The sequence below is a fragment of the Dipodomys ordii genome, unplaced genomic scaffold, assembly GCF_000151885.1.
Source record: "Dipodomys ordii isolate 6190 unplaced genomic scaffold, Dord_2.0 Scaffold270, whole genome shotgun sequence".
NCBI lineage: Eukaryota > Metazoa > Chordata > Mammalia > Rodentia > Heteromyidae > Dipodomys > Dipodomys ordii.
Window position 1 is genome coordinate 276,441 of NW_012267486.1, and position 16,130 is coordinate 292,570.

Consider the following 16,130-nt stretch of genomic DNA (forward strand, 5'->3'; position numbering starts at 1 on the left):
ACTTTAGATATATGCACATTTGGGTTCAATATTACATTATTTAGGATAACCACTACAATAATATGATGAAGTGTCTGGCACTGTATGAATGGGTAAAGCATGTATACAATGGAATATTATTTAGCTTTGTATGAGAAAAATATTCTATATGGATCTGGAAGGCATTATAATAATTGTATGCCAGTTGTCGAAGTAGGCATTGTCTTACTTATATACCACATAAAATAGTCAAACTCATGGAAACAGAGAACAAAAGGTTTTTGGCAATGACTGGAGAGTTATAAAGTTTCAATACAAAAGATAAATGATTTCTGCATTGATATGACAACATTCAAGCTACAGGTAAGAATGTATTATGTATTTAAAATTTAGTAGAAATAGCTTCAGCGTTCTTAAACACAAAAGCAAATCAAAGAAAACAGTTTTTGCCCAAGGTGATAGTTTTATTAGTTTAATTATGGTAATCATTTTGCAATGTCACTTATGAAAACCAAATTGATTATATATCAATTGTGCACCTACAGAGCTGGAAAAGTATAACATAGAAATGATACTATTGTCCTCTACTGCATCATGCAGTTTAAAATTTCTTTGTAGCTGCTTTTACATGTAGAATATATTTCAGTGGAGTTTAAAAGTTAGATTCTTGTGTTTCAAATTTATGTAGATTGCTTTTTTTTGTTGGTCATGGGGCCTGAATTCTGGGCCTGGGCACTGTTCCTCAGCTCTTCAGCTCAAGGCTAGCACCTTACCACTTGAGCCACAGCACCACTTCTGGCTTTTTTTTGCTTATGTGGTGCTAAAGAATGAAGCCAGGGTGCTGGGTGCTGCAAAGCAAGCACTTTACCACTGAGCCACCTTCCCAGCCCCTAGATTGCTTCTTAATTTATAATAATTAGTTGTATTTTGGTATCAATTTCTGGTTGAGTTCCTTAATACTTGATATGTTTTATTTATGAATTGAATATTTTGGAACAGCATAAAAATGTGTGTTATTGTATTGTGTGTTAGTTACTGTTTTAGAATGTTAAAATGTGAATAATAATTTCTCATATGTTTTTCTCTTTTCCTATTTGAGTACTAATTTACCAATTGCCTGCTTGAAGCTATGTGAGAAGCAGCAACACTTTTCTTAAGGGAAATCTTGCTTTAACTATATTTGAATCAAGTTTTTAATGACTTGTTCTGAAGTCAGTTTTTCCCATACTCTGGTTGTCAATTTAGATGTCAGCTGAGAAGTTTCAGATGGAGTAGCTCACTCATCATGTTTACTTGTGTTGTGGTCATGATTTTTACCAAGAGGGTTTTTATGTTTAATTTTTTTCCTGGACTGGACTTCCCAATGTTGATGATTTGACCTCAAGTTTCCCACTCATCATAGTTCCTCAAGGGTTTTCTTTTATATCTAGTCATTCTTGTGCAATCTCTGGAGAAGTGTAGTCTACCCTCAGAATTATGATTAAGGTCCCAATGAATTTAATTAAGGAGTTAGTGATGCAACATCCAATGATTCGAGCATATGTGCCAAAGTTCAAATACAGATGAGATGTTTACAGACTTTTTGCCTTTACCTCAGAGCATGTCAATATCAGCATTCCTGTGACTGGGTTGTTAAGGATTTGAAGTGGTAAAATGAATGGTAAACTCAGTAAATTTAGGATTTTTCTCCATATTTTGGGTAATCTGAACTTCATCTATGATGCATGAAGACAGGTCAGAATGAAAAAAGTTTTAAAAGATATTTTATTATCACACTTTTATTGATATGGAACTTTAGTACAAAACACAAATTTATGGTTTTTCTTCTCTTACAAACCTCACCTTATTTAACTTCAAAATGCTTCCCTTTTCTGAGTGATTAGGGCAAATTTTGTCTAAAGGATGATCTCAAGCATTTTTGTTCATAATGAAGACTTAGAATTCCTGAGCTCAGAGACTATTTCTGGTATTCATTTAAAAAATCTCAATGATTAGAAATATCATTCTCTCCTATGGAAGTGTGATGAAGCAGAGTTTTTACAAGCATGGCGAGAACTGACCAGGTGGACCTATTTCAAGGTCCAGTGAAGCTTCATGTGCCCTTCTGCTCTGTCCGTTCAGAGCTGGCATCAAGTCCATGAAGCTGTTGTCACACGAGACCCACGAAAAGGTATCACAGCACAGACTTTGGACTGGCTGACTAGTTTCTTCCCACCAGTAACCCAGAAAGTATGTTTATAGATAAGATTCTGAGCGAGGTATTATGCTATGCAACGAACAGCAGGAACGTTCTTTTAAAACTTTATTTTTGTTTATAGTATGGTATGTGTACATTTTTTTTTTGGTTGCTAGTACTGAAGCTTGAACTCAGAACTTGGGTGCTATATCCCTTAGTTTTCATTTTGGGTAGGCATTCTAACACTTGAACCACAGCTCTACTTCCAATTTTTAGGAGGTTAATTGGAGGTAAGAATCTCATAGACTTTCTGTCTTATTTCATTTTTGGGCTGTGATCGTCAGATCTCATCCTTGTGAGTAGCTAGGATGACAGGAGTAAGCCATTGACATGCAGCTATTTGGACAATTTTATTGGCTACAAGGTTGAAAGCTTGTCATGGGAGACTCATTTCTCTATCTTCTGTTCTTTCCACACATAACTTTCTAATATGTTCTTTCTTTCTTTTTTAATCTGTAAGAATGAAGTAAGGAATGGCATTTTAGTATCTCTTGTATTCTTATCTCTGACAGTTCTGGAACATAATAAAGCATAATGCTTATCTACCTGTTTTTAAAATGAACAACTAAATTATTCTGGATCTCACATGTTACTAATTGATAATAGTATTTGTGTATGATTTTTTTTTCTGACCATTGACATGAGGGCTATCAGAAGGACATATGGAAAAAAGGGGCAATGTGACTGACTTTGTGCTGTTGGGGCTCACTCAGAGCCCTCAAGGTCAGAAAATACTATTTGTTGTGTTCTTGCTCATCTACATTGTGACAATGGCAGGCAACTTACTCATTGTCGTGACCGTGCTGGTGAGCCCAAGTTTGGATGCCCCCATGTACTTCTTTCTTGGCTATTTATCTTTCATGGATGCTGTTTATTCAACTACAGTTACTCCAAATATGATTATAGACTTACTGTATGAGAAGAAAACGATATCCTTCCAAGCTTGCATGAGCCAACTTTTTATCGGACATTTGTTTGGTGGTGCTGAGATTTTGCTGCTGGTCGTCATGGCTTATGACCGCTACGTGGCCATTTGCAAACCCTTGCATTATCTGATGATCATGAACCGAAGAGTGTGTGTTCTGCTGCTGCTATTGGCCTGGATTGGGGGCTTTTTGCATGCAATCCTGCAACTTCTCTTTGTTTACAATCTTCCCTTCTGTGGCCCCAATGTGATCGACCACTTCATCTGTGACATGTACCCTCTATTAAAACTGGCCTGCACAGACACCTATGTGATTGGACTCACGGTGGTTGCCAATGATGGAGCCATCTGTGTGGTCATCTTCATGCTCTTGCTGATCTCCTATGGAATCATTCTGCACTCGCTGAAGAATCTCAGCCAGGAAGGGAGGCGCAAGGCCTTGTCCACCTGTGGCTCCCACATCACAGTGGTGGTCCTCTTCTTTGTCCCTTGCATTTTTATGTATGTGAGACCTCCTTCCACCTTGCCCATTGACAAGTCCTTGACTGTCTTTTACACTATCATCACCCCAATGTTAAATCCTCTCATCTATACTCTGAGGAATGCTGAGATTAAAAGTGCCATGAAGAAGCTTTGGACTAAAAAATGAAAAGGAGTAGTGCGAGAAATGTGGCATTTGTCTGCAATGATGAGCTGCTCCTTTCAGGAATGCCATGTGTGATTATTTCACTGGAAGTAAATTTCCGCAGGTATAAAACCTGCATAATGAGAAGCATTGGTTTAATATTTTGGGGGTATCAATTTTTGTCTTAGATATTCAGAACTCGTAGAAAGCATTGATCTATGAGGGGGGCTATAAAATGATTCTGTAGGGACTCAAGATTTATGTGCCACAATTACATTTGTTTACTTAATTTGTTTATGTTTCTTTGTAAAATTAGAGTTATACTTTTTCACCATTAATAGTGTTTATTACAGATTTTCACAGAATCAATTATGTAAATTCTTGGTTATTTTCTCACCTAACATATATACCCAGTATGAATGGAGATATGTAAAAACACAATTTTACTTTCCAAATTCAGGAATAATGTATTTCTCTGGGAGGAAAGCTTTGTGATACATTTTTCTCAAAAATAAAGACAACCCATTAATTTTCCTATGTACTTTAAAATACCTGATAATACCTTTGCAAAGTTTTCAATATATCTGTCTCATGTCTTTGCCCATCTAAAAGGGACCAGATGCTTTTTATGTAAATTAATATAATCCATAATTGAAGAGCTACACCATAGAAATGTGGAACTGAAGACCAGATGCAAGCTATCATTTTCAAGGAAAAATCCTACCAAAATATATAATCTTTATTTTTGCTCCAATTTAGTTTTTACTATTACATATGCTTATGGTTTATTTTTATTTTCATTGCACCTATGATTGAGTACAGTTAGATAATTATGTATAATGTGCAATTATCAAACCAGATTAATTAGCATTCCCATTCCCTGAAATGTTAAGAAAAGTTTGATTAGCACATAAGAACTGTAGATATTTATAGTGTAGAGTATGCCATTTTTATATACATTATATGTTATGCAAATCAGGCTAATGAATTTATTATTTTTGTTTGAACATTTCAAGATTCTTCACTAATTAAATGCCAATTTTTGAGTATAATGTTACCATAATATATTGCGCTTTTCTTTCTTTCTTTTTTTTTTTTTACCACAACTTGCTTTATAAAATGTTTGTGAAAATTTGTGACATGATTATATTTAAGTAGCATTTTCCCCCACAAATGGCACAAATGCATCATCAAATAAATTTAGTTTTTCCTGATTTCACTGCTTAGTGTGGATTTAGGTGGAGTTCAGACCAAGGGAAAATCAGCTTTTTGCAGCAAATCATAGAATAGTAGACACTTTGTATCAGTTTTATCCCCATCAATATTTTGTGGAGATAGCTTGTATAATTTCACATTCATTACAGACATTATGGTATTTACTGATATCAAGCATTACTTGTATCAGAGTTTATATGTAACTTATTCCTCCATTATTAGACATGCAAATACAAATAGTAATGATAATAATAGAAATAAGCAAAGCATTGATGGTTCATGCCTCTAATTCTGCTACTCATGTAGTTGAGATCTGATGATCAAGGTTCAACACCAGCCTGGAAAGAAAAGTCCATGAGACTTTTATCTTCAATGAAGCAGGCAAAATTGAGAAGTGCAGGTGTGATTCAAGTGGTAGAGTGCCAGCCTTGAGCAAAGAAATGAAGCTGGAGTGGGAGGCCTTAATTTCAAGCCCAGTGTCAGCACATAGACACAAAATTCATTATAATATGGATAGGTTGGATTTGACTTCCCAGCCCTTCAAATATTCATTTGATGATTCATTTTCATAGAATGAACCATATTCCTGCTCTCCCAATAAAACAAAATAGCCCGAACCCTTCAAGAGTAAGTAGCAATTCCAGCATAGAGTGTGAGGAAGTGCTTGGAGTTCCATTCATGATACTTTGTGTGATGTAGTAAGTGCTTCAGATTTCCAATAAAACTTAAGCTCCATGCTTTATATAATCCTAAATTAATGACTATCTTATAGTACTTTTGACATTCCTTTAGCTGTTAAGCTGCTCACTCATTTCCTAGCCACGTTTTGACAGTTCCAATTCATTCTTATCCAAATTATCTTAGTAGATAAATTGAACCTTAAGTTCATCACAGATAGTAAAATCATAATTCTCAGCTGGAACACTAATTAGTCTTCATTTAAATATTGTCCTGGGAAAAGCTCACTTTCTTGTGTGTTTTCTGTGGATAGCCAGGGCCAGAGTAAATCTATGTGATGTGCTTTTTAGTCATTTTATGAATACTGCCATGGGGGAAGTTTATATACAACTTGGTTCAATGATTGTAGTTTAAGGGAGTAAATCATATAATTTCAATAGCCTGATAGTGTTTCCATTTATGGCTTCCTTAAGTCTAAAGGAAAACTAAAATTTCATTTCAGGACAAATCTATGTCAAAGCACTGGGATCTGTGTCTAACTGTGCTTTGTAAGCTCTACATTGATGCTAGCAACTGTTTTCAAAGCTCTTTGAAGTAGTTTCTCATGGTATCTATCACAATCTAATAATATTGATCACATTAATGATTGTGGCTTAGTGAGACATAATTTATTTTCGTATCATTAAATGTTATTCATTGCATATATTCAATTCATCTCTAGGAGCCAGTCAAAAGCCACCTGATCCTCTATGGGCATATGAAAGGAGAAAAACTTAATAGTGTCAAAAAGTCTCTGTTCATTACAGTATTACCTGCAATGGCTAAAGCAGTTGACACTGCAATGAATAGAAGAATGGGAAAGAAAGCATGTATTAAATAAATATGTATGCACACACATATATACATAAACAATAAAATACTCTTCAGATAAAAAAGTATATTCTCAGGACATAGCTAACAAGATAAAGAGAAACCCCACAGAATAGGAGAAGATTTTTACCAGCTATGGATCAGATAAGGGCCACATATCTAAACTATTCTTAGAGCTCAAAAAATTAACCCCTCCCACCAAATCTCTCAAAAACTCAACATCTCAACTGATAAATGGACTAAAGACTTAAGGAGACTTTTCAGAGGAAGAAATAAGAATGACCAATAGATACATGAAGAAATGTTCAATGCTACTACATGGTTGGTTGTAATGTAAACTTGTTAATCATTCTGGAAAGAAGTACAAAGTTTCCTTAAAAGTCTAAACATAGAGCTTCCCTATGATCCAGCAATCATGGGTATTTATCCAAATACTACAAACCAGGCCACACTAAAGTGACCAGAACCACCATATTCATTGCAGCATTGTTTACCTTAGCAAAGATATTGAATCAACCCAGCTGCCCATTAGTGGTCAAATGGATCAAGAAAATGTGGTTTGTATACACAATGGAATTCTTTGCTTTCCATCAGAAAATAATGATATTTTTAACATTCATAAGAAAATGGTAAGTCTTGGAAAAAATTGTATTAAGTGAAGTAAACCAGAGTCACAGAAACATTGGTTGCATGGTTTCCCTCATTGGTGAGAGCTACAATGTGCCTACAGACCTACAAGGAACCATACTTAGTGATTAATATAATATATTAATCGTTATGAATATATATGTATATGAATGTATATATACACATATATGTACACACACATTAGGACTTGATCAATTATATAAGTCTCTTGATATTCACACCCTGAGGCCAAAGGAGAATATGCATAAGAGCAGATCACAAAGGTTCAATGGCTATGTGTATATGATCATATAAAATAATATTTTATGAAATGTACTCTAAGAAAAGAGATTTTTTTGTTTCAAATTTTTTTATTGTGAAAATACTGTACAGAGGGGTTACAATTACATGTGCAAGATAATCAGTACATTTTGTATCAAGCATTGTAGCCTCCTCCTTTGTTTCCTCTTCCCATCCCTTTCCATCCTCCCCCCTAATCCCCCCTACTCAATCCTCCTCCCCCCCACCCAACTTGTAAAGTTTGTTTTTGACATAATGACTTGTACATCTCATTGTTGCAATGGGTCCACCTGTATCCCTATTTAAATCATTTGTTTTTTCCCTTCCTCTCCAGAAATTGTACTGACATCAAATACAGTGAAAGTAGGGGTTATACCATGTGGGAGGGACATACAAAGCAACAAAGAAATAATCTTATAAATGTGTTAGAAACAATCGCATGAAAGAAAAAAACATTTGAATACATATCTTAGGGTTCATTTCCCTAACATCAACTGATCTGACCTTTTCTGCTTGACTCAGACATATACTAATTATTGCAAATAAGGGAAACCATGAGACCTACGTTTCTTTGGGCCTGGCTTACTTCACTTAATATAATTAGAAAAGAGATTTTTTAATTGCTGCTGTTGCTGTTTTTGTTTTCTTTTCCTTTTTTCTTGTTTGCTAGTTTGTATGTATTTTGGAGGGTAATAGGGAGCACAAAGGTGGAACAAAGGGTGAACAAATGAAATGGTGTTACTCTGTAGACACTATGTGGAAGTGAACTGTACATTTTGTGGGCGGGGATGAGAGGGAAAATTTGGGAGAGATTGAGGGAAGGGAAGACATAGTTTAAAAAGAAATGTATTCATTACTCATTACCTGATTCATATATAATGGCAACCCCTCTGATATCAACTCTACAATAACAATAAAAATGCATATTCTCACATTTTTCAGAACATGGATGGAGCTAGAGAACATTAGGATAAGTAATTCATGTCAGATACAGAAAGGAAAACTTTTATATAATCTTACATATATGTGGGAATCCAGAAAAGAAGTAAAAAGAGATATTAGGATGTGAAGGAGTATGATACAGAGAAAGTTGGGAAATGTATAGCAAATGATATCACTTAGCAGGCAGAGGATGAGCAGTAAGAGGATTACAATGGTGAATTGTTCTCAGGAATTTGGTTACATGAGTAAATTACAGCTGTTCTTTCCTGACAATAAGAGAAAAAATAGGTAGTTTATATGAGGTGATATGCTAATTTGATTTATTTGTTATTTTTGTTATTCATACATGTACCATGTAACACTATTATTTAGACCATAATTATGCCTGAAAATTTTATTTTAAAAATACTTTGAGTTCTTTTGACTTTTTTTCTTATAGTAAAATTAATGGATTTTGCTAATAGCAAACAATTCACAGCTGAATTTACCCATCAATCATTTTTCCAAGTTGTATCTGCTTGAGCAAATGGCTCTGGTCTGATCTAGACTTACTCATATCTGCTTTTGCTTTGGGAGATGGCTTTGACTCTGATCATGTGACCCATCATCCTCAGTGTTTTCTTCTCTAACAACTGCAGGCCAATCAGTCAAGACACCTTGGATTTATTATCCAGATTCAGAACCCAGGATGGTGTTTACATTTTCCAGTGCAAACACAGTTGTATTTGTAGTGTATGCATGTGTGTGTGTGTGTGTGTGTGTGTGTGTGTGTGTGCATGTGTATGTGTGTGTGTGTGTGTGTGTATAAAAGATGAATCTTGTTTCCGAGACTGCTAACACCACCATTCTGTAACCACCACCATTCTGTAACCAATGGCTCCTTGTTCCTACTTTGAAGTCTTTATTTATTGATAATTGTGTTGAACTTTTCCTTTGTTATTTGCTGCTTTATCATGATGATGTAATCCTGTCTTATCCGGTGGTGTGGCTATGTAAGGAGGAACATTTTGAGCTAGTTTAACTATTATTTGTCATATATATACATATATGTGTGTGTGTATATATGCATAAATTTATGTATATCTATCTATCATCTGTCTCATAATTGGAAACCATGTGTGGGTAACTTCTGTAGATTAGAAATGATCTATTCTCATTAGAGATTTTTTTTCATATAATTTGGAAGTTAGTTACTTTATCTTGGCAAGACCTAAGTCTTTATCCTCTAGGGATTGTTCAAGGATGAACCAACTAGGAATTACTTCCTGTTAATGAGGAATTGCTTCATTTGAATTTGTTCCACTTATTCCAATAAATCAATCTACAATCACCTTATAATTGCTCTCATGTAAAAGAATGATGATTTATAAAAAGTCATAGGCTGTATCTGAACATAAAAGTGGAAGAAATCTCCCTGGAAGAAGAGTGAAGCGATTTGTTTTGCAAACTCATTTGCTGTGCTGGAATAGATCTTCAGCTGCTATCTAGTCTTGCATGGTGTTTTTATATAATGTATATTTCTATGTAGTATATATAGAAGGCTGCAGAAACTCTCCATTTTGTAGAATGAGAGTGGAGAGATTCGGGAATGCCTTTGATTTTAAAAGAATGGACTTAGGAAAACACTATTTTAGTGGAAGCAGCGATGGGAATTGGACATGTTGAATGTTCATAACAGCTGGCTCCTACAGAAATCTAGACCCTCCCTACCAACTTCTTCTTCTACTACTAAATCCCTGTGCATGGAATCCTCTTGCTGACTTCTAGCCAAAATGTATTTCTTCACAGGTAAATATTCTGCCAGAAAGTATGTAATAAGCTAGAAATATATATATATATTTTATATATTATATACATAAATATAAATATATATATTTTGTAGTTGCAGGGTTCTAGCAACTATTTACATGCCATCGAAACTAAAGAAACATGGTAGATACTATGTGTCCCCAAGATAAAAAGCTTATGAAACATGTACATGGAATTCTATTGAGACATCTCAGACTGCCAAGCAGGTGATTGAACATTAGCTATGAGGATCTAGAGCCCTACTTATCCAGATATGTAGCACTGTGCATTATGACTCTCTCCTTTTCTCTCTCTTGCTCTCTGTCTCTCCATCTCTCTCTCTGTCTCTCTCTCTATCTGTGAGTCTTAAGTTGATGGCTGATAAACAACACTATTAAATTTGGCTACTCCAGTTATGGCATGACTGTACCTTTAATATTAGCTGACTTTTTATAAGAAGTAAGAATACACTTGAAAGTTTATACTTGATTATAAAATATAAAAATATTGTCAGAGTTGAAAAGTCATGGCTGAACTGTTTTAGGCAGATTGAATACACAGGATATTGAAATTATCCAATTGTATTTTTCATCTTTATACACAAATAGACACATACATAATTATAATTATGTATAGAAAGTAACTCAAATGAGTGGCCTTCTATTGGGATTGTGCTATTCTTTTTTTAATTTTTTATTGTGAAAATACTGTACAGAGGAGTTACAATTACATGGGCAAGATAATGAGTACATTTCTTATCAAGCATTGTAGCCTCCTCCTTTGTTTCCCCTTCCTATCCTCCCCCTGCCTCCCCACCCAATTAACCCTATAAACAAACTGCTGTTCTATTCTGATCAGTAAGACTTAGGAAGTCTAATGTATGAACCATGAACCAATATCCACTATTTCTCCTTTCAACGTAATTTTTTTTCCATTCTTATTACTAACTTTCCCCAAAAGATCTGACAAAGATGATTTCCTTACAAACTAGATGCTACTTCAATAGTTGTTAATAGTCAGGAATCCAAAGGCTGGGAAGGTGGCTCAGTGGTAGAGCGCTTGCCTTGCATGCATGAGGTCCTGGGTTCGATTCCTCAGTACCACATAAGCAGAAAAAGCTGGAAGTGGTGCTGTGGCTCAAGTGGTAGAGAGCTAGCCTAGACCTGAAGAGCTGAGGGACAACACCCAGGCCCAAAGTTCAAGACCCATGACTGAAAAAAGTCAGGAATCCAGTTTAATTTAAAAAGCACAGAGAATCAGGATAGTGACTATAAAATGTGTTATGAAATGAGTACAAACAAGTTTGCAGTGGACAGAATGACAGTTCCTGAAAAATATCACAGGTCCAAGAAGTAACTGCTCTAGGCATCAATGTGCTAAACACCCATGCACTTATATGCTGACACAGTTCAAACACTACCACCTTGAGATTTTTTATTTGGGGTAATAGCGGAATTTGATTTCAGGGTTCATGCTTGCTAGGCTGCTACAACATTAGTGAATCAAACTTGAAACTCAACTTTTTATTGGTTATTTTTGGAATAGATCTTGCTTTCTGCTCTGGCATGTGCCTGAGCCACAAGCTACCTATATTTTAGGCTTTCTTTCATCACCTAACTCTCAGGCATGAATTGCTGTATTGGGTTCCCCTCCATAGAGGTGGCATCTCTCAGACCTTTCAAGCCTTGGCAGGCCAGTTTCAGGCTCCTTTCTAGCTTGGGATGACAGGTGTTTCCCACCTAGCCAGCTATGGCCTGCAGTGGAGGCCCCTGAACTTTTCTGCCAGTGATGGACTTGAAACCTCAATTTTCCTCTCTGATCCTTCCAAGTAGCTGAGATTACAAGCCAATAGAATGAGGTTTAATAAAGATTGAACGTCTCTTAAGACATGATACACCAAATACCATGTCCAGTGGATGTAATTTTATACAGTGGGATAAAACATCATACAGTTATATTCTGATACTTCACAGGTCATATTGAAAACCATTACTCATGAATACTACAAACTTAGAGAGGCGGCAATGTTTATTTATATATTTGACATTTGACATATTTGATATCTATTCAGATATTTGAAGAAAGATGGATTTTTTATTTTTATTTTTTATTGTGAAAATACCATACAGAGGAGTTACAATTACATGGGCAAGATAGCGAGTTCATTTTTTATCAACCATTGTTGTCTCCTCTTTGTTTCTCTTTCCCATCCCTTCCCATAGCACCTCCCTTCCCTCCACTCAATCCTCCCCTCTCCCCCACCAAAGTTGTAAATTCGGTTTTTGACATAACAACTTGTACATCTCATTGTTGCAATGGGTCCACCTGTATCCCTAGTTAAACAATTTGTTTTTGCCCTTCCCCTCCACAAATTATACCAACATCAAATACAGTGAAAGCAGGAGTTATACCGTTGGGGAGGGACATACAAAGCAGCATAGAAATCATCTTATAAATATGTTAGAAACAATTGCACAAAAGAAAAAAATATTTAATTGTAGTAAATCCTTTTACACCACAACCAGGCTGTGTGTGAGATACAACCTATTATAAATGAGATATTGAATGTATGAATTATCATGCACCTTTTAGCTTTTCTTCAACATGAAGTAGCACTCAACATTAGAGGTAGAAACATTAAAGACTTGGAAGCCAAATGAAATAATTTGAGAGGAGTTGTGAAGACAAAGGGATAGTTGTAACATGAGCTAGACAAACAATAACTTTTGTAATGTGGTGTCACCAATGGAGTAGATGTAGGTGAAGACACGCAGCATGGCGAATTGAACTAATGGTCCTCTTCACAATGTCCTGACAGGTAATGATCTCCTGATGTCTCATCTCTGAAGCCAGCCTGACAGAAGAGTCCATAATGACAGAGAGGAACAATGTCACAGAATTTGTTCTTATGGGTCTCACTCAGAATCCTGGTGGGCAAAAAGCCTTATTTGTCCTGTTTTCACTCATCTACATGGTGACAATGGTGGGCAACCTGCTCATCGTGGTGACTGTTATTGCCAGTCCCTCCTTAGGGTCCCCTCTGTACTTCTTTCTGACTTACCTCTCTCTCATGGATGCTGGCTATTCCACAGCTGTTTCACCCAAATTGATCATTGACCTTCTCTCTGATATAAAGACTATTTCCTTACCAGCTTGCATGGGCCAGCTCTTCACAGAGCATTTCTTTGCTGGAGCTGAGGTGTTCCTTCTGGTGATAATGGCCTATGACCGTTATGTGGCCATCTGTAAGCCACTGCACTATTTGACCATCATGAATCGGCGGGTTTGTATTATCCTGTTGGTGGTGGCCTGGGTTGGAGGATTTGGACACTCTGTGGTTCAGCTGGCCTTTGTGTACAGTCTTCCATTTTGTGGCCCCAATGTCATTGACCACTTCATCTGTGACATGTACCCACTGTTGGAACTCGCGTGCACCGACACCTATGTCATAGGCCTCACTGTGGTTGCTAATGGCGGAGCCATCTGTATGGTGGTATTCATTCTTCTCCTCATCTCCTATGGCGTCATCCTGAACAATCTTAAGACTCACAGTCAGGAGGGGAGGCGCAAAGCCCTGTCCACCTGCAGCTCCCACATCACGGTGGTGGTTCTGCTTTTTGTTCCCTGTATTTTCATGTATGTTCGACCTGTGTGCAACTTTCCCATCGACAAGTCCATTAGTGTCATTTTCATGGTCATCACACCCATGTTGAACCCTTTAATATACACCTTGAGAAACTTAGAGATGAAAAACGCGATGAAAAAGCTCTGGTGCAGAAATTCAGCTAAAGACAGAGTAAGGATGCATCCTCCACATTGAATACAATTGCTATTAAATTGGAAGCAGAAACTCTAGTTTGTTTTTATAAGAGCTGTGGTAGTTATCTCAGTATAGTGTGTAGAAAAGGTTTTTATTTTACTTTTACAAAGAAATTAAAGAATAATTTTCTTTGAGATTAAGATGGATCTTATAGAAAACTAGGGGACTGTATTAAATGTATAGGTAGTTATATTATAAAACATAAAATGCAGAATATACAACTAAGCTCAAACTGATGCTTTGTTTGCTTAATCATTTATGAACATGAAAGTTTAGATGAATTTTTCCATTAAAGTAGAATATAAACTGTGTTTCAAAACTCTCATGAGAAAATACTTTGGATAATATTTAGGTAAATGTTTGGAATGAAAGAATGGAAAAAAGAAATGATTAAGGCAAGTGGAAAATATATTTCTTTAATTTTGTGGTAATCATATACTAGAAATGTCATATGAGTAAGCAAATTATTCTAAATGAAAAATTAAAGATATGTGATTTCAGATTTTTAATTACCATTATTTATTATTCTGTCTGCATGACTACATTTTGTAGTTGCATTGTACATATTGTGTTGTGATCACTTTCCTAGTTATATCAATTCATATATATTTGCAGATTCTGAAATCCCATGGCATATATTCATTAGAGAAATTAGTAGAGTTAGGCTTTATTCCATATAGTTGGAAATTGTGGTGGGCTTATTGCAAATTCAAGGCTAGCTGGAGTTCTATAGGGTGACTCCCTCTCTCTCTCTCTCTCTCACATACACACACACACACACACACACACACACACACACACACACACAACTCAAATGAAATCAAACCAAATAAATTGAGATATTAGCCCTGAAGAATTTTTTTAGTTTGTAGAGCAACTGATGATGAAAATTATTTCTAGTTTTGTTTCTGTGTAGCCCTTATGCTGCAGAAAACTAATCTGAGTTGTAAGCATATTTTTTTATTCTTATCTCCATTTACACGTACATCTTTGTCATTATTTGGTAAGCAGTTGAGTTTCTTACTACTTTTCATGATGATGAATGAAAGAAATATGTAAGTTTTTTTACATATGTTCTGTTTGACTGCATTTCTTTAGTTATGTATCTAAATAATTTGTTTTGAAATATGTTTTAAAATTTCATATAATGCAGCCATCTTGGACTATCATTACATTATAGGTGACTGAATAGATTTACAATGGTACAAAATGGAATATCTTTCAAGTATATCCTGATTTATAATCTTTTGGATAAATACCTAAGAGTGGTAATCACTGGATCATAGTATGGTTCTAAGTTTAGTTTTTCTCTTGAGAAATCTCCAAATTGCCTTGATAGACTTTGAACTTGTTTACTGTCCAAGCAACAATAAATAATAGAGTTCATCATCCCCGACATACTTGTCAGTGTGTGTTGTATGACTTGTTTCATTAAGTAATAAGTTCCAAGCACATTTCTGTATCTATTTATTTGATTTCATATAATTTGTCGGTATTTTTTCAGAAATATCCCAATGAATTTCATAATTACTGAGGCTTCTATTGCAATAGAGTCATTCTATGGTGATTTTATATGTGATGAGGAGGTGCAAAAAAAGAAACCCTAATACACTAATTGTTGGTGGGAATGTAAACTTGATCAACTACTCTGGAAAGCAACATGGAGCTCCCTCAAAAAGCTAAACATAGAAATACACTAAGACCTATTTTTATTCTACTTTTGGCCTTTATCCTAAAGATTATGAACAGGCTACAGTAAAGCCACCAGTACTAGCACGTTCATTGCAACATTATTTACCATGGCCAACGTATGGAATCAGCCCAGAGGTTCCTCAATAAATGCATGAATTAAGAAAATGTGGTGTACATACACAATGACTTTTACTTATCCTTTAGAAAGAATGATATTGCATCATTTACATATAAATGGAAAGACCTGAAAAAAAGTATGTGTTAAGCAAAGTAAGTCAAGAGAAAGATATATGTCTTTCTTTCACATGTGAAAACTCTCATTTGTAAGTATATAAATATATACTTCAGGGTGATTTCTAAGTGTACACACGTGAACCAACTAGACCGTGGCAGATTCAGGGGAGAACTCAAATGATGTAATTCTTTTCTTGCT

General features: G+C 35.5%; 2 protein-coding genes across 2 annotated transcripts; both read left to right on the forward strand.

Moving 5' to 3' along the window:
• Positions 1-2,877: 2,877 nt before the first annotated feature.
• On the forward strand, positions 2,878-3,789 carry LOC106001151 (olfactory receptor 4A15-like). Its single transcript, XM_013036279.1, has one exon. The coding sequence runs from the start codon at positions 2,878-2,880 to the stop codon at positions 3,787-3,789; it is 912 nt and encodes a 303-aa protein (XP_012891733.1).
• A 9,268-nt stretch (positions 3,790-13,057) lies between these two features.
• LOC106001165 (olfactory receptor 4A16-like) lies at positions 13,058-14,005 on the forward strand. The gene has a single exon (XM_013036296.1). It carries the CDS (start codon positions 13,058-13,060, stop codon positions 14,003-14,005), a length of 948 nt encoding a protein of 315 aa, XP_012891750.1.
• The last annotated feature ends 2,125 nt before the right edge of the window (positions 14,006-16,130 follow it).